The 23,054-nt window shown below is 45.2% G+C and overlaps 1 protein-coding gene and 1 long non-coding RNA gene across 2 annotated transcripts in view; both read right to left on the bottom strand.

The window, feature by feature from the left end:
- Positions 1-859: 859 nt before the first annotated feature.
- LOC310762476 overlaps positions 860-23,054 on the bottom strand; it is a 531,937-nt gene continuing 509,742 nt past the window's right edge. Inside the window, exon 2 of the long non-coding RNA XR_014547999.1 lies at positions 860-2,216. This is a non-coding gene — a long non-coding RNA (uncharacterized lncRNA). The remainder of the gene's footprint in view (positions 2,217-23,054) is intronic.
- Positions 860-23,054, bottom strand: part of NCEH1 (neutral cholesterol ester hydrolase 1) — a 28,727-nt gene continuing 6,532 nt past the window's right edge. Inside the window, exons 2-5 of the mRNA XM_083613436.1 lie at positions 17,054-17,282; positions 14,028-14,097; positions 6,916-7,087; positions 860-3,375 (exon numbers count right to left, since the gene is read on the bottom strand). Of these exons, the coding sequence (XP_083469562.1) occupies positions 2,758-3,375; positions 6,916-7,087; positions 14,028-14,097; positions 17,054-17,282 (1,089 nt within the window). The 3' untranslated portion in view covers positions 860-2,757. The remainder of the gene's footprint in view (positions 3,376-6,915; positions 7,088-14,027; positions 14,098-17,053; positions 17,283-23,054) is intronic.

The following is a 23,054-nucleotide window of genomic DNA, read 5'->3' as shown; positions in this document are numbered from 1 at the left end:
TAAATTTAAAACTGGCTGCAAGAGCTTAGTGGGAGATGCCTTACATTCCAATCGTGACTATCCCTAGTGGGAAGCAAGCTCCACTGAGTTCAACAGAACTTACTCTTAGGAAAGTGTGTATAGGATTGAATCATTAGGGCGACTCCAGGCAGCAACTATTTTGCAGGAGGGGTTCGAGTGCCTTCTGAAAAACACCCCAACTTCTCTCCTGTAGACCAGAGATGTGAGGTTCACGAACAAAGACTGCTCTGAGAAATAGATTAAAAGATCAAAATATGTGTCATTCAATATTGATCATTCAATGTATGGAAACAATTTCAGGTGTGTTCCAGGTATCGTCTGCAGATGTGACCTTTTCAAAAGACCAACCAGCAACAGGAGGTCAGCACCTAAATTGGTCCCAGGTGTTTTGTTTTGAAAGCAGATGGCATAGTAATTCCTTTCAAAGTTGGTAGTAATATCCTATGTGGTATGAGGGGCTAGTATTCATGTAGTAGGCAAATTCTGAATGCTTGTGTGTGGGGGGGGGAGTGGATCAAAGTACATCAAATATAGATGGACAATAGCCAGGCACCTCTTTAAAGAAAACAAGTATTGGTCGCAGAGCATAAGGTACTGCAGTCTTAGCTGCAATTACTGTAAGTTGCCTGGCTTTTTGCAGGGGCAAGCCATGGGGCACCTTAAAGACTAACTGTTTTTTGGTGGCACAAGCTTTTGTGGAATAAAGCCCATTTGATGGTATGCATTGAATGTAATCCTTGGTAGCCCATTTTATGCTCCCTTGTCATTAGCGAGGAACTTGAATAGCTCCGCCTGCTTGTCCTGCAGATTAGGCAAATAAAGAAAGAGTTCACCCCAGTCACAATCAACGTTTTAAATACCAGCACACAGGATGAAGGACGTGGTACAGAGGGAGAGCGAGATACATTATTCGTTGGCTCCTATCTCCCCAGGATCAACACCTGATCAGAAAGGAGGAAGCTGTACATAACCAGTGTAGAGCTTACTGGGAGAGGCTCCTTAGCCCTTCCAGGAAGCCTCTTGCATTGATGTTAGGACACAAAAAAGTGGCTTGAAGACTATAATCAAAGGACACTGCCTCGTACTGAAGTCTTATCTGTGTCAGTGCTGTCCACACCAGGGGTCACGACTGTGTCTGCCCACCCATATCACCTATGGTACCCTCCAAAGGTCTTGGGAAATGTCCCTTCCAAAACCCACAATTCACGAGAGACCGTTTCCCTACACTGGCTCAGCCTCTTCTAACCCTTCAAACATGCCCACATTCCACAGAACACCAGCGCTCCCATCGTCTCTGAACAGAGGAGAGGTGCAAAAAGTTTGTCTCTGTGAGCAAACATGGCAGTGGCTGACATAGGTCCATTTTCCCATTGCCTGTGTGTATGTATGTGTAATGCTCATCCATCCCAAGCTGCATTCCTTTTCTCTTTTCCCGTGCTTTTAAATGTGGCGGCCATTTTGTGTCGCCATTTTGTAGCTGGTGCCCATGGTGCTCTCTCGAAATCCCAAACGGAGCTTTTGGTCCCAAAAGATACCTGCACCAACCAGCACAGGATGCAACCAATCTAAATGTCGCAGGATAAGATTGCAGCTACAGGACCCAGCCTGCTGTCTTCTATTTACACCAGGCCTGAAACCCTTGCAACCCATTAAGCTAAGCACGGGCCTCTGGTGGCTTGCCAAGCCTCCAAAATGGCAAAAAGCAGGCTGGCAGGAAGCAATAAATGGGGGTGGGGTGGGCTGCTTTACACTTGTCGGGTCACAAATCAGGTCTGATGGATAAGCTGTTTCTCCTAGTCTTTGAGAGTGACAGTGGTGCTTAAGAGTAACAGCCCTGTTTTGATTTGGCCATACATTTAAAAGCACTATTATACCACTTTAACACTCACAGATAATCCTGGCCACTGTACTTTGTTAAGGGTGCTGGGAAGTAAGGATGTTACCCAGCAATTTGAACATAACTTGGGCCTAGTCTCTATGGCTGGAACCCAACGAAGCATTTCCACTGGTAAAAGCACTTCAGGGGCTGCATGCTGGAACAGCCTCTCTCTCTTCTAAATAAATATGCCCCCTAAATATGTTCTGGGGTTTCCCCACCAACTTTCCAGAGCAGATTTAGGGGACACAGGATGGTGAAGAGGAAGAGGAAATTCTGCCGAGCAGCCAAAAATGCTTTTGCTAGCAGAACTGTTTAGCTGGATACACACCCTATATAGGCAGCAGAAATAAATGGTGCAATGGACTATATACCGTTTCAGTCTTACAGATGGGAAAACCCATGTTTTTTAGCTTTTCCTTACAGCTGACAAACAAACCCTTCCCTGCAAGCAGAAAACAAGCTCAATAGGGAGAGGGCCAAGATAGAATTTGTTACACGGCCGTGTCAATGTTCCACTTGAAGAGAGCTTCTACATGGAAGAATTTGCATTCCTCCTCCTGCAATCTGAAGCGTTAGCCTCACCTACCACCTCATTCTGCTACAGGTTGAGTCCAACTCTCTTGTAATGCCTTTAGGGTCTGGGTTCAAGACTGCCCAAAGACTCCCCCCCAAAAAAACCCCCAGCAGTGTACAGTCCAAGCAAATCATACAAGTCATTGGTGGCACACGACTCTGCTACAACGGAAAGCTCTCCAACGAAGTCTTCAAAACGGATGGCACAAGATTGCATACAAAGGTGTACACTTGACTTGGGGACCTGTTACAGTTTTTAGTTTTTAAGAGGGGGACACTTTCCTTCACAGGTTTTGACTAAGCCACTTGATGTAGCTGTCTCTGGTTTGGAATCCTGCGGAAAAATTGGTAGGCCAAACGGTGAAGATCATGCAGCCGTGAAAACAGTCTTCAAAATGGTCGATAGTCACCGCCACACCTGCTTTCTCTAACCGTTTGGCATACATGAGTGCGTCATCTCTCAGAACGTCTATCTCGCAAGTCAGGATGTAAGTCTTTGGCTGGATGCGGAAAACCTCCTTCTCAGCTAGCAAGGGAGCGGCACGGACATCTAGCAAGGCAGGTATGTCCCGGATTACTTCTGACTTCCCCATCGCATGTGCAACAGGCTTGTAGTTCTTCCTGAACCTCGAAGGTAGGAGGAAAGTCCAGTCCAGGTGTTCTCTGAAGGCATTGGCCTCACTCACGTCGAGGGCGGTGTGGTTGTTGACCACCATGGAATGGGCAAAGTCGTAATTTCCGTTGAAGTAGTCGATCCAGAACTTCACCATGACAAAACGGGGAAGGACAGGAGTGATTTCGTTCTGCTGGTACGAGGGGGTGTTGAAATCGAATGGCTGAAGGACTGGATAAATTAGAGCCTGCAGTTTAAATCTGGTGGTTACGTTTTCCTCTTGAGTCATCTGCGGAAGCAAGGCAGACAAACAGGGCAGAATTCAGATGTTGCATGCAATACTATCTCAATGTAACATATGTAAACACAATGAGAAATGGGTTGCTTTATTTTCTTTGATGCCCTCAAAAGTAAATTTCACTCTCATCAGAGAACAGAACATTAAGCCATCAAGACTCTTTTTTTTGGTGGCACAAGCTTTTGTGGAATAAATTGTACTCTGTGACAATCCTCCAACTGAACTCTTACAGACTACTTTTCCCATTCTGTTGCCATTTACTTCACATAAGACGATGCAATCCCAGTCCATCCCAGTCCCACACTTGGATGCAGTAAAGTTTTTCCGATCTGGTTCCTGTGCAGTTTTTAAAAGATCATTCTGGTGACACCCCCAATCTGCACATCACCAAAAAACACAAGTGGAGTATTTACAAGGTGAACAGAGGGGTTACTATCTCCCCACCCCACATTTTAATTCTGTAAATCTGCTCAGAACAGCTTCAAAAGGGCGGCCATTTTGTCGCAGATAGAGCATCCCTTTGTGTATAGGGGACACATTTTAACCAATTGTTTGATTTTGTATTTTTAATGTACAGTGGTACCTCAAGTTAAGAACATAATTCATTCTGGAGGTCTGTTCTTAACCTGAAACTGTTCTTAACCTGAGGTACCACTTTAGCGAATGGGGCCTCCTGCTGCCGCCGGAGCACGATTTCTGTTCTCATCCTGAGGCAAAGTTCTTAACCCGAGGTACTATTTCTGGGTTAGCGGAGTCTGTAACCTAAAGCGTTTGTAACCTGAAGCATCTGTAACCCGAGGTACCACTGTACACAGGAAGTGACATATTGCTGCTTCCTGCACCATTTTTAAAAGTGCTTTTACCTGGTGCAGAGGTGGTTTGATGAAACAAATGAGGAGCAGTTCATGGCAAAATCCGACATGGACCGAAATCCTCTTGAGATCCCTACCTCCAACCTTTACATTCTCTCCTCCTCTTATTCCTATGAGTATATACTGTAGACACATACATGATAATGGAAGCTCAAAGTCCATGTGTCTGACAAGAGTGAGGTGCCAAAGCTTATGACATAATAAAATGTGTTAATCTTTCAGACACTTGGGTGTTTTTTCACTGCAACAAACAAACATTGTTAACACCCCCCCATAAAAGAGTATGTATGCTGAAATGGAGCACAAATAAGACTTAATTGCCTCTTGTAAGTGATCTGGAAAGTCTCTAGCACTCCACATTCATGCAACCCAATCTAGCATTTGTTTACCCTGAAGTCAGTATCACCCTAGACAAGGCAAAACATTCACAGGATCTCTGCTCAAAGTATCCTCCTCTTATTTCAGTTATCAAAGCCCCTGTGAGAAGAGTTTGGCATCTTACTCAATCCACATGTAGAAACCTACCTAAGGTGTGGGTTAATTACTTGTTTATTGCCTTCCCACAACCTTGGTAACCTCTTTCCGTGATGAGTTCTGGAGAACTTGAAAGCTTGCAACATTTGTGCTGCAGCATCATCACACTCATTGCAATGATTTAATGGAAGATTTTGTGCCCTGTCCTCCAAATGTTGTTGTTGTTGTTGTTGTTGTTGTTGTTGTTGTTGTTGTTGTTGTTGTTTATACCCTGCCCTCCCCAGCCAACACTGGGTTCAGGGCAGCTAACACCAAATATATAATGCATTAAAAACACAAAATCAAACAATTGGTTAAAATACAGTTGTGGGACTCCAACTCCCATCAGCCCCCATCCAGAGTGGCCAGTGGCCAGGGATCCTGGGAGTTGGAGTTCAGCAACATCCGGAGGGCTACAGGCCCCCCATCTCTGATTTAGTGCTTGAGAAGAAGCCCTACACCCACACTTGTCAACAGAAAGCAGCAACAGCGTATAAGAAACTTCACTAACTGACCTCACTCAAGATGGGTGAAGTTGAGAGTCCTGCCGTTTACAGATTGTTTGTGTCAAAAGGAAGCAGAGAAGTTAAGCAGCTTTATCATTCAAGAACTAATGTCAAGGACTCCTTCTCTCCATATGAACCTAAACGGACCCTGAGATCATCCTCTGAGGCCTTTCTTCGTGTGCCTCCTCCTCCAGAAGTCCAAAGGGTGGCAACATGAGAACGGGCTTTCTCTGCAGTGGCTCCCCATTTGTGGCATGCTCTCCCCAGGGAGACTCGCCTGGCGCCTTCATTACATACCTTTAGGCACCAGGTGTTTTTCATAGAAGTTTTATTGTTTATAGCCAATGGCCATCGCAATATGTTTTTCATATTGTAGTTTTCTGTTATGAACCACCTTGAGATCGACGGATGAAGGTCGGTACACAAATTTAATAAATAAGGTTTTAATTTAGACTCAGTTCTACTCTTTAAACACATTCATGTCCCACATTCCCATTAGTTATTCCATTAGCTATTAACCTGGGTTGGCTTACAGTCCAAACCAATGACTGACGCCTGCCTAAACTTGCATAATATCCCATCTTCCCACATAATGATTTCCTGCTGGAAACGGGGGTGCAATTGGCTACTGCTTTGGCAAGAAGAAGGGCGTTGGCAGTGGAAGATTTCATTGTGAACTGTAAATCAGGGTTAGTCAATATGGTGCTCTAGGTAAAGGTTACCAAAATTACCCCGGATTTACAAATCAGTCCCCATACAAAATCCATTGAAGTTGAAAAGTGTCCCCGGATTCATTGGAAAAAAATCTGGTAATCTTACTCTAGGTATTATAGGTCTGCAGGTCCCATCAACCCTAGACAGAATGACCAATGGTCAGGGCTGATGAGAGCTGTGGTCCAACTGGAGGCTGCCAGTTGGCTGCCCATGTCCTTCCTAAAGTATGGAGAACGTGCTGGGACCATAACTCATGTTAGAGCCATGCTTTGCTTGTCCTGCTTCCAATCCCTGTTTTCTGTAGTCTGCGGTTACTTGGTGCCGCAAACTGCACATAGCTGTCAACCGTCCCTTATTTGGCGGAAACTCCCTTATCCCAGCGCCGTTTCCCGCTGCTGTCCCTTAAATTTCCCGGGTTTCAAAGGAAGCAGTTCCTCTCCCTCCCTCCCTGCTGGCCAGGGAGGAGGGAGGCTCCAACTGTGTTGCTTGGCTGCGTTGCTCACCCAATAAGGAGTCTAAGAACGACTGGGGGGTGGAGCTTGCATGCCTTGTGCCGATCAAATTGGCCGTGTTGCCTGGGGACTCGCCTTTGCTCAGCGCTTCCCAGCGGAAAGGTGACGGTGGTTTTCCTTGCTGCATCCCCTTTGCCGGGTTGCTGTGCTGTAGGAACCACCGCTTGAGGCTTCGTTCGGCTGCTGGCTGGGCTTTCTGCCTTTGGCTCGGAGGGGCTCAGAAGCTGAACATACCTGTGCTGGGAAAATCCCTTATTTGGGCTGCTGATCCCTTATTTTCAAATCTGTAAGTTGACAGCTCTGAAACTGCAGAAAACGGGTTGGCACTGGGACATTCTGCAGGGTGGCTCTACGCTAAGTAATGGTCCCCAGCATGTTCTCCACGCTTTAGGATCCCTAAAGCACTTGTGTTACCTCTTGGCATACGGCAGCGGCCAGGTTTCCTCCTGCGCTGTCGCCCGAAATGGCAACTCTGCTGGGATCCACGGAATATCGAGCGAGGACTTCGGGGAGCATAAAGTACTTCGTAGCCTGGAGGACGTCGTTGAACTGCACTGGGAAGTGGAAGTCTGGCACGAGCCTGTACCTGCAACGAAATAAGCAGTTTCTGTTGGGAGCAGTGTTCTGGACTCGGCACTCACATTGGCTGAGGCTAAGGCCTTGGGTGTGCATTCGGACCATATTCGAAATCTGCCATGGTCGAAAAGAACAGAAGAACACAGCCCTACAAGATCAGGCCCATGGACCGGCGAGTCCAGAATCCTGTTCTCACAAAATGCCGTACATTTCCGTGTATAACATGCCCCCATGTAGAAGATGCCCCCTATTTGGGGGGAATAGAAATTAAGAAAATGTGGGGAGATTGCCCAGAGTTATTGAGGTTTTTTTTACGGAGGATTGCACTCACCCGCCTGGCCCTCGCTAACAATTACGCGCGTTGCAACGGCCTCCTAATGTCTGTAATATGAGAGCCAATTCATGCATGTTTCTATATCAGTAAAAGCTCTCTTATTTGTTTGATCCAAAACACACCAGAGTGTTATGAATTACCTGGTATGTGCGTGCTATTTTTTCATCAGGAACATGGGAGGAGGGTGCATGCTACAGCCCTGACAAATATCACTCTGTGGCAGCTATAGATAGCAACAAAAGCCCAGCGGCCACACTTAAAATTCCAGATGTTAACATAGCTTCGGCTTGCTCAAAGCTGTCATTTGTTTTCTTAGAAAAGTTGGCTCTTTATGTAAAAAGTTTGCCATTTGCACATAAGGCCACTAGAGGGCAGTTGGTGCTCTGAGCTGGATAAAAATAAACAGAAGACTTTGCATTCTGAAAAAGTTATTGGTATTTTCATATGAATGTGCTATGTATGTTTTATGCAAACTGCTTAGGGATTTTTTTTGATTAATTTGTCTATAGACCTTGTTAAATAAAATAATAATAATCAAGAGTTTGGGTAAACAAAAAATAATAATATTTGCAGACATACATTTATAACTAGCAATATGTATGTATTTATATATTGTGTCTGAAAACAACAGTAAATATGGGGAGATAATGAATGAACCATCTGAGTGCAAAAGATCCTTGAGGGAGCAAATCAGGCAACTAGCTCTCCTTGTGGGGTTTCTTCAAGGAGAGAATCACACATCATTATAGTTCAGCTATTACTTTGCCACTGGATTCCACTGGGAGTGATGGCATCACAGAATAAATTGGAAAAGGGAGGAAGAGATCCCATTACTAGAATATTTATGTTTTTGCACAATCAATTACTGGGTTGTTGTTTTTTTGGGGGGAAGAAGAATAACTGGGAAAAGGGGCATTTAAAAAAAAAGTTAAGTAAACACTAGTACTTCAGCACTCTGTTCTGTTTACTATTATCCCAGGGCTTTAAAATTCAACATCTGCAATTGCTTCTAAAGCCTAGGACTTGCCGATCAGAAGGTTGGCGGTTCGAATCCCTGCAATGGGGTGAGCTCCTGTTGTTTGGTCCGAGCTCCTGCCCACCTAGCAGTTCGAAAGCACATCAAAGTGCAAGTAGATAAATAGGTGCAAGTAGATAAATACCTTCCGGCGGGAAGGTAAACGGCGTTTCCGTGTGCTGCTCTGGTTCGCCAGAAGTGGCTTAGTCAAGCTGGCCACATGATCCAGAAGCTGTACGCCGGCTCCCTCGGCCTATAGAGCGAGATGAGTGCGCAACCCCAGAGTCGTCTGCGACTGGACCTAACGGTCAGGGGTACCTTTACCTTTACCTTTTATGTTCTGCTATAATGCTTACATGACAGTTTCCTCTGATTCTCAGTTCTGCTCCCCCTCCCATAGCATTCTGAACACTGGGAAAGAACAGTGGTGCCTCGCAAGACGAAAAGAATCCGTTCTGCGAGTCTCTTCGTCTAGCGGTTTTTTCGTCTTGCGAAGCAAGCCCATTGACGGATTAGCGGATTAGCGCTATTAGCGGCTTTTAGCGGCTTATCGGCTTAGAAAAAGGGGGGGAAAGGGAAAAAAACCTGCAGGAACTCGCAAGACATTTTCGTCTTGCGAAGCAAGCCCATAGGAAATTCGTTTTGCGAAGCATCTCCAAAACGGAAAACTCTTTCGTCTAGCGAGTTTTCCGTCTTGCGAGGCATTCGTCTTGCGGGGCACCACTGAACTGAGAATCTCTTTTAAGCCCTCTTTAGGAGTTATTGACCCACATTAAGTAAACACACAAGGGGAATAAGCATACTAGCTCCACCTCGTTACCCTGTAGGTGTGCAGGACCCCCCCCCACAAAGTTTAAGACACCTGATTTTTCTAGGATTGTAAAGCACAAACAGAACATCCACAGGTATAGGATATTCCCCACTTCAGAAGATCGCCCTCCAATTCATGAATAGTTTTAGGAATGTCAACTGGGGGTGGAGCTTGTACACCAGGGGCCGGTCCACTATCCCTCAGACATTGTGGGGGGCCGGACTATATTTTGAAAAAATAAATGAACGAATTCCTATGCCCCACAAATAACCCAGAGATGCATTTTAAATAAAAGCACACATTCTACTCAAGTAAAAACACCAGGCAGGCCCCACAAATAACCCAGAGGTGCGTTTTAAATAAAAGGACACATTCTACTCAAGTAAAAACACTAGGCAGGCCCCACAAATAACCCAGAGATGCATTTTAAATAAAAGCACACATTCTACTCAAGTAAAAACACCAGGCAGGCCCCACAAATAACCCAGAGATGCATTTTAAATAAAAGCACACATTCTACTCAAGTAAAAACACCAGACAGGCCCCATAAATAACCCAGAGATGCATTTTAAATAAAAGGACACATTCTACTCATGTAAAAACACGCTGATTCCTGGACCGTCCGCGGGCCAGATTTAGAAGGCGATTGGGCCAGATCCGGCCCCTGGGCCTTAGTTTGCCTACCAATGTTGTACACAATTGACATTTCCCACCTTGCTTGTTGACTTTACTTGAGAAGATAATGCACGAAGATAGGATATTGCTGTCCTATTCCCCTGCAATGTAATAGCTTCTTGCCTATGGACTTCTAACAATTTGCCCCAGCTTTTTTTATTTTTTAAAAAAACAAACTTCCCTGAAGTATGCACTAGGATTGCCACCCAATTATTAGAGCCGAGTCCATTGATCAAGTGCGTTGTAAACAGCCATCAGTTCTTCAAACAATTGCCTAGCAACAGTTCTAGGGGAAAAGGCAACCTTCCTTTGCATGTTGTAACTGATGCCATCACAGAAGAGGCAGCCCATCCGGTGTGTGTGAGAGAAGAGGAAACTCCTCCTTCAAAGACGCTGCATGTCACTTGCGGTTTTTGTAAGGCCTTACACTTTTCCAACGTATTGCCCAATTAAATGGGGGCTGCCTCTTTTAATGCCTTGGAAATGGGTTTTAGTAGAACAATACATCCAATCAGGGCCGGATTTAGGTTTGATGAGGCCCTAAGCTACTGAAGGTAATGGGGCACTTTATATGTCCAGCTGTCCTTTGTCAACAACAAATTGTCGCTGTTTTTTTGTGTTGAATATATACAATATGGTAATTTATGGACCTAATAGGTATCTAAATCCATCTGCACATGTTGCCACGCAACCCGTCCATGCAGAATGTAGGCACCCTATACAGTGGTACTTCAGGTTACATACGCTTCAGGTTACAGACTCTGCTAACCCAGAAATAGTGCTTCAGGTTAAGAACTTTGCTTCAGGATGAGAACAGAAATCGGGCGCCGGTGGCGCGGCAGCAGCAGGAGGCCCCATTAGCTAAAGTGGTGCTTCAGGTTAAGAACAGTTTCAGGTTAAGTACAGACCTCCGGAATGAATTAAGTACTTAACCTGAGGTACCACTGTATATAGAAATGAGCAAACCAGTGATATTTTAGGGAGCAGGCTAGCAGGCGGGGCCCATTACTTACATCACAGGAGCCTACACACCACAAAACACTGTTGCTGTATGTAGGTTTTATTTTATTTGTTTTTTTATCTTATATTTTGGAAATATACATCCGGGTTTTTTCCCTTTAATTTTTTTGGGGGGCCCCCAAGAGAGTGGGGTCCTAAGCTATAGCTTGTTTAGCTTATACGTAAATCCGGCACTGCATTCAATCAAAGGCCGCAGCCCCGGTGTGCATCTTTTAGGAATCTATAAGCTACAGCAGAACTTCTGTAGACCTGGACCCTTCCAGATGTTTGGGACTGCAGCTCTCATCAGCCCCAGGCAGCATGGTCAAAGGTCAGAGATGGTGGGAATTCAGGAACAGCTGGAGGGCACCAGGTCAGAAGGCTGAACTACAATGCGAGGAACTTGCCCCTACAGGGGGGGAAACTGTTGCAACAGCACAACGAGGAAGAAGTATCTGTATCCCTGTCACCTAGGAATATGTAAGGTCATTTGATCACAATCTGGACCAGTCCTGCCTGCTCTGACTTGGCAGCTGCTCTTCACTGTCTCATCCCTGCTACCCAGAGTCCGTTTCCAAAGTTTATTTGTTGTTGCGACCATCATGGTCATTTCGACCACCGCAACAAAGGAATATACATCCTATCCCTACCATACGGAAGGCACATAGATGCACCATTAAAAGACACCATTAGCCAACTTATACATACCGTATTTTTTCGTGTATAAGACGGTGTTTTTGTATTATAAAATAATGCTTATGCAGTTAATGCATTTATCGCCTATTGTAAGGCGGAAGCTCTTAATATTAATTATAAAAAATCGAAAGTCCTTCACTTCACTCGTTCCCGCAAACTCAAGCTGGAGTTAAGATCACAGGTGGCTACTTAGAAAAGGTAAAAGCCTTTAAATATCTAGGCTTAATATTCACTTATAATCTCTCCTGGACCACCCATCTACAATCTGCCTTTCTCGCCGCAACCACGACCTCCAATGCCATTGTCCAATTTTACCACCAGAAGGGCGGCAAACACCTTCCAGCAGCAATTCAAATATTTAATGCCAAAGTTGTTCCTAAACTATTATATGGCTGTGAAGTATGGACTACAGCAATATCAGGTAACTTGGATCGCCCACTTCATATGTTTCTGAGATCTCTTTCCGGTGTTCCGAGATGCGTCTCAGGTGCAGCCCTACGACTTGAGTTCGCCCAGCCCTCAATTGTAAAACGAGCATGGTGTCGAGCCATCTCCTATAGCTCCCACCTACTAGCATCGGATGCCCAAATCAGAGGTGGTTTTTCCAATCTGATTCTAAGAGATATTCATAATTCCCCTTGGAAAACTACAATTAACCTCAAACTCCGCTCTCTTTTTAATCTGAATTGCAAAACTGTTCTTAAATTAGAGTGTATCAGTCCGGCGGCCCTACCTTCAATTAAAAAGAAGCTACAGCAACTTGACTTCTCTAACACAGCTGCCGATGCAAGAGGGCCGTGTTCAGGCCTAGCCCTAGCTATTCCTCCCCCTGAAGGAATCCCTCTATACTGCTTCACAATTTCTTCGGAGGCTAAGCGAAGGGCCTTTACTTGTGCCCGTCTCAACTGTTTTCCTACAGCAGTTCTGTCGGGTCGTTATTCCAGAGTCCCCATCGCAAACAGAACATGCACCAGTAATGACATGGCTCTGGAGACTATGGAACACGTAATGCTCTTCTGTCCTAACTGGACAGATGAAAGATCTCGGTTTTTAACTCCTCTCATGAACAAGCTTCATCTCCCAACCCAGCCCTGGATAGTGTCCCTTTTTTTGCAGGATTCTGATTGTTGGATTACCGAGATGACAGCTAATTTCCTGCTCAGTGTGATGAAGAGGAAAGCGGCACTAACTTCTTTTTTAACACCACAGCTGCAGTCGATACGCTGCACAATCGAACGAAGTTCCAAGTAGCTTTATTGTACAAGGACAATGGAGCTAGGACAAATCTGAGGAGATGAAGGACCCCTTTAACGATCCTCCTCCAGCCTCAGCAGTTTTTTGTCTTTTTGTTTCTGTACTATTCGGTCACTCGATGTTTTAAATCCTCTGTTGCTTCTGTTATCTCTCCCCCCCCTTTTTTCCCCTCCCTTTAAGTATTTGCCCAGGACGATATTTACCTTTACCTCCCCACCCCCATTTTATGTTGTTATTTCTATGTATATCATGCTATGGCCACACGGCTAATGCAATAAAAATCTATAACTAAATAATGCTTAAAATTGTGGGTCGTCTTATACATGGATAGTGCAAAGGGGAGACGGGCGATTGTCTGCAGCAATGAGCTGGAGATTGTTGGTGATGATTGGGCTGCAGCCATGTCTGCTGTTGATTGGCTGCCGCTGCGGCAATACGGCAGGCTATCGGTGGCTTTGGCGGCTCGTGCGATTGGCAGTGTTGCTAAGGCTGAGGAAGACTGAGGAAATCCCGACTAAAGAATTATGGCAAGAGAAACTGATAGACTATGCAGAACTGGCAAAATTGACACATAAATTACGGGACAAGGATAACTGTGACTTTAAAGAGGAATGGGAACCTACCTCGGGTTAAGTACTTAATTCGTTCCGGAGGTCCGTACTTAACCTGAAACTGTTCTTAACCTGAAGCACCACTTTAGCTAATGGGGCCTCCTGCTGCTCTCGCGCCGCCGGAGCACGATTTCTGTTTTCATCCTGAAGCAAGGTTCTTAACCTGAAGCACTATTTCTGGGTTAGCAGAGTCTGTAACCTGAAGCGTATGTACCCCGAGATACCACTGTACAAAGGATCTAAAGATGCAACAAAGTGAATTGGATTCCTTGGCAGGCTTTGAATAAACACTCACAAACTTTTTTACTGATAATAATCACTTAGCTAAATTAAGGACTTATACAATTCTGTAACATGCAGAGAATAGCATTTATAGATAAACCAGAGATTGGAACTGAGGGAAGTCAGGGGGGCGGGGTTGTTTTATGGGAGGGGGGAGGGAATTAAGGATGATATGTTTTAAGATAATATGTTTTGTTGAATTATCTAATAAAATAATTAAAAAAGAAAAGAAACCCAAGATGTACCAGCTTATCCCATGCTTGCCATACTCACTCGATTGAAACAACTACAGCGTCCAGAGATTCAGCCATAATTGAGCAAAGATTGTTATAGTAACCTCCTCCTGGAATCAGAGAGACAACCAGTTATTTCATGAGGCGTGTCTAAACCACCCTTTAGGCAATGGTCATAGGGCAGATTGCAAATTAAGAATATACTAAACACCTAAGGCGTTAAAACTAATCAACATTTAGGACAATTACAGGGCTATCACATATATGTAGATTTAATCCTTTAAATCGGCAGCAGGGACTTCTGTATGTTGTTTGGCAACCCCACCTCTAGCCAGCATGACCAATGGTCAGAGAGGAATGCTGTTTGCACTTATAACCTTGAGATAGTTATTTACCAAACTGTCTTTTTGAGATGACTGCTACCTGGCGTGATGAAGCAGATTACAGCGTTTGATAGGTGCCCAAACAGGCAAATGGTCTTCAGAGTGTTTACGTTTGTGGGACTTGGACATTCTTTGGTATTTGGTGTAACTGAAGTTCAGGCTTGTAACGGAAAGCTTAGAGAGGCCTCTTCTTTAAAGCTGGGAAGATGTGAACCAGCTTATCGCAAACAAGGCCTAGAATAATCTCCATGGCCTTGTGGCACTTCTTCCAGCCACTGCGATCACAAGAATGTCTGTAATAGATCTGCCATTATTCACGAATCATGTTTGTAGACACAGACCGAGAAAAGGGCTGCAGGCTCAGGGTAAGGGCATCTACTCTGCATACACAAAGCCATCAAATCTATTAATAATAATAATAATAATAATAATAATAATAATAATAATAATACATTTTTATTTATACCCCGCCCTCCCCAGCCAAGACTGGGCTCAGGGCAGCTATTAAGTAGTGGGTTGACAAAGCAGACGACACAGAGATTTCTCCAAGTGGTTCTTTATGGTAGGCTGAAACTGAACTGAACTGAACTGAACAGCTCAGCTGGCCTGCTTTTATAGGCAGCTGTCTGTCAACATTGTAACAACAACACCCCAGGGTTTCCCACCTAAATTAACTGACGTGGACCTGAGTGAAAACTATATACAGTGGTACCTCCGGTTACATACGCTTCAGGTTACATACACTTCAGGTTACAGACTCTGCTAACCCAGAAATATTACCTCAGGTTAAGAACTTTGCTTCAGGATGAGAACAGAAATCGTGCTCTGGTGGCGCAGCAGCAGCGGGAGGCCCCATTAGCTAAAGTGGTGCTTCAGGTTAAATGCAGTTTCAGGTTAAGTACGGACCTCCGGAATGAATTAAATACTTAACCCGAGGTACCACGTACACAATACCCTTGGTGGCCAGGGTGAGAACTTCAATACATAACAGAATCATAGAACTGTAGAGCTGGAAGGGACCAAAATGTCTACTCCAACCCCCAGAGATGCAAGAATCTCATTGCTCAATGTGTGACTCCAACCCATGACCCTGAGATTAAGAGTCTCGTTCTCTGCCGGCTGAATTTTAGCACTTGCTTCCGTGTTACATGCCTCCAGAAAAAAATCCGTCTGCAAGTAACACCACAGGGTCCCCAAAGATGCTATACTGGGAACCACAGATGCTGTTTCCCCGCATCTCCAGGTGTGGCTGGGAATGCCCCCTGCCTGAAATGTTGGAGAGTCACTGTCATTGTGTAGATCAGAGTCCCACTCTTTTCTGCCTTGGTGAAACCGAACGCAGAATACCGTGTCCAGTTCTGGGCACCAAAATTTAAGAAGGATGTTGACAAACTGGAACAGAGGAGGGCAACCAAGATGATCAAGGGTCTGGAAACCAAGCCTTATGAGGAATGGTTGAAACCATTGGGTATGTTTAGCCTGGGAAAGAGGAGACTGAGAGGAGATATGGTAGCCGTATTCAAATATCTAAAGGGCGGTCAAAATGGAAGACACAGCAAGCTTGTTTTTCTCCTACTCCAGAGGCTAGGACCCAAACCAGTGGATTAAAATTTACAAGAAAGGTGATTCTGACTAAACATAAGGAAGAACTTTTTGAAGGTAAGAGTTGTTCAGCAGTGGAACAGGCTCCCTTGGAAGGTGGTGGACTCTCCTTCCTTGGGAGGTGTTTAAGCAGAGGTTGGATGGTTGGAGTCCCTTCCCACTCTTCAGTTCTATGATTCTGTACTGAGACAGGATGAGCATTGGTCTGACTTGGTGCTGGGCAACTTCCTATGTAATATGGGAGCCAATTCACAGGGGAAGGGCTGTCACTCAATGGAAGCGCACCCCACTTCCTGAAACCCCAGAGAACAGCTGCCAGTCAGTATAAGCAATACTGTCATCTGACTCTGGTTATCTCCCGCTTGGACTACTGCAATACACTCTATGTGGGGCTACCTTTGAAGGTCACCCGGAAACTACAACTGGTCCAGAATGCGGCAGCTAGACTGGTGACTGGGGGCGGCCGCCGAGACCATATAACACCGGTCCTGAGAGACCTGCATTGGCTCCCAGTATGTTTCCAAGCACAAGTCAAAGTGTTGGTGCTGACCTTTAAAGCCCTAAACGGCCTCGGTCCAGTATACCTGAAGGAGCGTCCCCAACCCCATTGGTCAGCCCAGACACTGAGGTCCAGCTCTGAGGGCCTTCTGGCAGTTCCCTTCCTGCGAGAAGTGAGGTTGCAGGGAACCAGGCAGAGGGCCTTCTCGGTAGTGGCCCTGTGAAATGCCCTCCCATTGGATGTCAAGGAAAAAAACCAACCATTTGACTTATAGAAGACACCTGAAGGCAGCCGTTTAGGGAAGTTTTTAATGATTGATGTTTCAGTTGATTTTTAATCTTTTCCTGGAAGCTGCCAAGATGGGCAGGATATATATATATTATATGTAATTATTATTATATTATTAATGCCATGAGCCAGCTTTCTCTGTAACTTAGGACTCTTTGCATCTATTGGTTCCACCCTACATCAACCACTCAGATGTCCTCAGGGAAACTGCTGTTAACTTATCCAGAGACCACAAAACAGGTGTGTGGAAGGATGCAGTGGAAAGAGCACATGGCAGCCGCCCAGAAGACATACTTGCACTTGCCAGAGCCCATCCTCCTCCGTGGATGTAGACCACACTGCGCCTTAGCTTTGCCCCTCCTTTCGCCAGTGGCTCATACACTCTGACCTCCACGCCGTCAAACTGAGTATCTGTTATCTTCACTCCTTCCGAGGACTGGGGATTCAGCTGGTCGAAGGCACCAATCAAGAAGTTCAGGGCTCTCAGATGATGGCCAAGTCCCAGGAAATGAACCAGATTGCACTAGAAGGAGAAGAACGAGAAACGAAGCTGAAAAAGGCGGATGGGGTTTGAAAGAAGGAGGGAAGCAATAACCCCTGTAAACATTAACTTTGCCAAAGAACATGCCTTGACATGTGAACCCTTCTACTTGTTCTAAAGTAGTAGGATTGCAAAGTATTAGAAGCTCAAATGACCCTCTTTGGCTGGCGGATTTGCTTCCTCCATCAATCCTATTCTTGCTTTCCTGGGAGTAACTCCCATTGAAACTTAATTGTGAGCTGATTGTATAGGATTGCATGGTTAATGTTTCCTGCCTCAGCATGAGATCAGGTTACCAATGCCTGTAAAGCAAGGAAAGGGAACCTGCGACCTTCCAGCTGTCCCTGAACTACAACTCCCAGTCTCTTGCTATCAGCCCCGCTGGCTCCATCAATGTCTGGAGGGCCAAAGATTCCTCCCATCCCTGCTCTAAAGCAGGGGTAGCTAGCCTGCAGCCCAAAGTGCTAAAACAATAAAATGATACAAGGAAGGCCTGAGAGCAAAAATATGGCAGAGTGCCTGAATGTTTTGTTGTTGACTTTTAAAGTAGGCATGTCAAAGGAACAGAGAAGTGAACCTTTATCAGAGATTTTGTAACGCGTCAGTGACGAAGCAATTGCAATTTTTTTTTTTGGAAGTACTCTTCCAACCACAACTAAGGGTCATAAAAGGTAAAAGGCAAAGGGCCCCTGGATGGTTAAGTCCAGTCAAAGGCAACTATGGGGTTGCAGCGCTCATCTCATTTTCAGGCCAAGGGAGACGGTGTTTGTCCACAGACAGCTTTCCGGGTCATGTCGCCAGCATGACTAAACTGCTTCTGGCACAACAGGACACTGTGACGGAAACCAGACTGCACAGAAACACTGTTCACCTTCCTGCCACAGTGGTACCTATTTCTCTACTTGTCCTGGTGTGCTTTTGAACTGCTAGGTTGGCAGGAGCTGGGACAGAGCAACGGGAGCTCACCCCATCATGGGGATTTGAACTGCCGATCTTCCAATCAGCAAGCCCAAGAGGCTCAGTGGTTTAGACCACAGTGCCACCCGCATCCATTTTACCTTTGTCTTATTAAGGGTCATAAGGTAAACCTAGCTGTATTAAAGCAAAAGGGCTGCCTAACTGCGACATTTTTCAAAAAGCAGCACACGATGGGTGTCCATCTGAACAACCATTCACACAAATGCTTTGGCGCTCTCAAGGTCACCAACAAAGAAATGTAGCATAGCAGTTGCCTGAATGCTCTGCTAAAACCCCAGTGTGAATTTGAGACACCATTACAAACAATGTGTGATCCCTTCACCACTGGTAGCAAGAAGCAACAGCAGATTTGCAAAATCCTAATATGCCACACCGGGAAGGGATTTCTATGGGACATAGAAAATGGTATCAACTAAGACTGCAATCTATGCATAGGTAGTTTGAGAGGAAGCTTCACTGAAAACAGTGGGGCTAGCTTCAAAATACAAATGAACAGGATCGCAGTGCAACATTTAAATTAGAATTATTTATCTGCACTAGCAACTTGTGTATATGAGTAAAGAAACCTATTTTTTCTCCAACGTCCATATTATTCATATAAGATAATGGTTGAGTTCCAATTTAGCACTAAATTATGACTGAGCATTACATGAACAAACCTTGGGCCTCTCCTTGAAAACTTTCACTTCCATGTTCAACTAACCACAGTTTAGCGTTCCATCTAAATGCTAAACTGTGGTTAAGCTCAATTGCAGTTTGTTGAAAGCAAGCCAACTTCATTAACCACAGATTGAAGTGGGCTTGTTTCCCTAAAACTGAAGGGCCCAAATCATAGTTAAGTCCAACCACCGCATATCTGGGTTCAGACAGAATGCTAAACTATGGTTAGGTAAAAATGGAAGTGAAACCTCCCAATCTTCTCATGGCTGCACTGGAGGGGGAGAGGAGACCTAATGAACCTAAAGATAATTCACATAACACTAAATCACGGGGAGGGAACCCCAAGGATCACATTCCCTTTCAGCAATCTGTTGGGAGCTACAAAGGCCAGAGCCAAATAAATGAAATACTGTATTTTTTGCTCTATAAGACTCACTTTTTCCCTCCTAAAAAGTAAGGGGACATGTGTGTGCGTCTTATGGAGCGAATGCAGGCTGTGCAGCTATCCCAGAAGCCAGAACAGCAAGAGCGATTGCTGCTTTCACTGCGCAACGATCCCTCTTGCTGTTCTGGCTTCTGAGATTCAGAATATTTTTTTTCTTGTTTTCCTCCTCCAAAAACCAGGTGCGTCTTGTGGTCTGGTGCGTCTTATAGAGCGAAAAATACGGTACTTTATTGTCACTTGTACAACTTCTATACAGTGAGATTACACGAGCACCCCCCCACACTCAGCTCTCTTAGTCTTAATTCCCCTCCTTTACTGATGCACACCCACCAAACCCAAAAGTCAGTTGCCCTGTTGTTATCTTTTCATTCAGCAGCCTAACAGCCCACGGATAGAAGCTGTTCTTTACCCTGTTGGTGCGACTCATTATGCTTCTATATCTTCTGCCCGAGGGCAGGAGGTCAAGAAAGTGCCGGCCAGGGTGTGAATCATCCCTGAGATTTTTCCTCACTCTTCTGAGGCAACGTTCTTCTGCAATGTCATCCAGTGGATTCACGGGACCACCCTCTGTAGGCACTTCCTATCAGTTGATGTCAAACCAGCGTACCACACCGTGATGCAGTATGAAAGGACACTTTCTATTGTGGACCGGTAGAAGGAGATGTTGGCAGGGCACTCCTTTTACATTTATTTCTGCCACTTCTTTCCCTACTTTCTACCCACATGTTATTAGCCTGAGTACCTCAGGCTGCCCACCTCTGCACTATGCAAAACCATGGTTTAGCTTTTCATGGCAGAGAAAAGGATCAGGAAGGAGCGAAAGCAGCTGCGAGCTCCTCTCTGGGAGCCTGCATGCTCGCAGTCCTGTGGAGCTTTCTTTTTGCTTAGTGTGATATCTGCACCATGCCAAGGGCTCACTCTCCTGACAACTTTCCCAGCACAAGAGAATTTCCTGATGGATCATGTCCCATAAGTGCAAACCTTAAGGAGCTTATGCATGAGGAGTTTTGTTTATATATTTCAAATAGAAAAATGGCACTTGTCACTTTGTACAATCCAAACAACTTATAATTAGGGCTGGGTGATATCTGGTTTTCAACATTGCTATATATAACCAGCTAAACATCACAGTGTACTGATATATCACAATGTCTGAAATAAGGATGGAGTTATGTAGAGACACTGGCTGGCTTCATGGTCCCCCACATTGTGATTTTTGCCTAGCACACACAGATAGATTCACAATACATTGCCTGGTCAAAATTTTTTGAAACCAGTATGAGATGGACTTGAAACTGGTTTAGGGTGATATATCGCCCAGCCCTAACACACATCATGATTCGTGATATATTGCCAGGTCAAAAACTATGAAACAGATATCACAATATGGACTTCAAACCTGTTGTACAGTGGTACCTCGGGTTACATACGCTTCAGGTTACATACACTTCAGGTTACAGACTCCGCTAACCCAGAAATAGTGCTTCAGGTTAAAAACTTTGCTTCAGGATGAGAACAGAAATCGTGCTCTGGTGGCGCAGCAGCAGCGGGAGGCCCCATTAGCTAAAGTGGTGCTTCAGGTTAAATACAGTTTCAGGTTAAGAACGGACCTCCGGAACGAATTAAGTACTTAACCCGAGGTACCACTGTATTATGTTGCTCTTCCATATGGCAAAACCTGCTAATAACTGATACAGTAGTTCTGCAAAGCTCGACTCCTTTCCCTGTTGCCTTTGGACAGTGCCAGATGGTTTTATATTTCTTTAAATGCAGCCACTGAACTTTCACCTATTTCTGAATGTGCTTGCAGCCTGCTCCCCTTTGTCCCAATACTTTCTCCCTTTGGGGTTCAACTGAGGGCAGAGATTACCCAGCTCTGCTGACTGTCTAGCCATACAAATTATGCAAAAGGTTGTGGGTGTTTTTTATATTCACCCGAAAGCAAGAAATATATCATATGATAAAACTGCCCTTTCACCCAGTAATCTAAGGGTTTGCTGTTTTAACAACAGAAGTGGTGATAATTGCAAAGTCTTATCTTGGGGTGTTGGGGGGGGGAGGTTTGGAAACCTTCCAAATGAGATATTCAAGATAGGGCTGGGCGATAATATCAATATATTGTCCAAAATAACCTGCCTCTGTCCTTGCTCACCAGTGGCTGTCCTGGAAGGAAATGTGGCGCTCAGGCTGAGACAGGTTTGCCACCCCTGATCTAATGGGTAGAACAGCCTTCAGAGGGAGGAAAGCAAAGGAAATAAGAGCAAGCAGTATGTGAGCACTGTATCGGATCCCGATCCCTCAGTGAGGCAGTTGCATCAACTGGGAGCGACTCTCCAGGGTTTCAGACAGAGCTTCTCTCCAGCCCTACTTGGAAATGGCAAAGGTTTAATCTGGAACCTCTCGCATGCAAGGCTTGCGCTCTTACCACCGATCCCCAGATGTTCTCCTAATGGACTTAACCCCTCTTCCATCACGCTCCAATATAGCAAATGCAAGACATAATTCGCCTGAGCCAAAAGCAAGGTGATCCACGTGCTCCCAAGCCCCTGTCGCACCAGCTTATCCCAGAACAAAGCAGATTACGGCTGCTACCTCCCTAAACAAAGACGACACAGCTTATTGTTGTAGATCTCATCAGGCTGAAGGTGTTCCAGGAAGGAATTAAGTTGCAGGTACAGAACAAATTTCAGGTGCCCTTGCAGAGTCGCTATTCCAGTTTTCGATAACAGCATCGATGCAGCAAAAAGGACTTTTGGGATCCTCAGCCAGACATCTCTTGCTGGTTGGTCTCAGTCAATTGCCTTGTGCTGTCAGAGACCTAAGAAGGCAACGTAGCTAAGAATTTGCATGCTGTGATCCATTTAATTCTAGGACCAAAGAGGCGAGCCAGATAAGGTCAGGATAGGTCAATAAATTCTGACCCAGGATAGGTCAGAATCATGCCCTGATTCTGAGCTTCCTGCATGTGGTGGGGGGACGACTCTCATCGGCCGTAGTTGAAGTCACAATGCTGATTCAGCGCACCCTTGGTCTAATTCAGTGAGGGACTACAACTCCCATCATGCCCAACCACTGGTCCTGGTAGCTAGAGATGATGGGAGTTGTAGTCCAACAAAAGCTGGAGACGCATGTTTGAGATACACAGAATTATGGTATGTATTTTTTGTGCGTTTATACTGAAAGTCACTCTGTGATCTTTGGATGAAGGGTAGTATAGAAAAGGAGGGAAGGAAGGGAGGAAGGAAGGAAGGGAAAAAACAAGAGAAAGAGAAAAAATAAGCAAAGCCTAAGGGGAAAAAAACCTAAGTGGTTCTCAGCCTTGGGTCCCCAGATGTTGTTGGACTACAACTCCCATCATCCCTGAGCTCTGGCCTTGCTAGCTAGGGATGATGGGAGTTGTAGGCCAAAAACATCTGGGGACCCAAGGTTGAGAAAGGCTGGCTAAGCCCTGTTGTCCTGGTTTTCTATATCCAGCGAGCTTTCAACACAGGAGTCCATTCTAAAATGTGACTCCTGCCCCTGCAGGCCAAAGTGGAGCAGTCCATTCTGCTGCCTCATTCTGTGATATTTATAGGCCAGACCTAAGTAATTTGTAGTGCAACAAAAGTATGGTTCACGGGAGGGTGTGTATGCATGCATGCACTTCCACCAAGTCAGAGCATTTGCCCATG

Source organism: Podarcis filfolensis (assembly GCF_964270895.1).
Source record: "Podarcis filfolensis genome assembly, chromosome: 5".
Taxonomy (NCBI): domain Eukaryota; kingdom Metazoa; phylum Chordata; class Lepidosauria; order Squamata; family Lacertidae; genus Podarcis; species Podarcis filfolensis.
The sequence above is the reverse complement of the archived record's forward strand: the minus strand, read 5'-3'. Positions and strand labels throughout refer to the sequence as shown.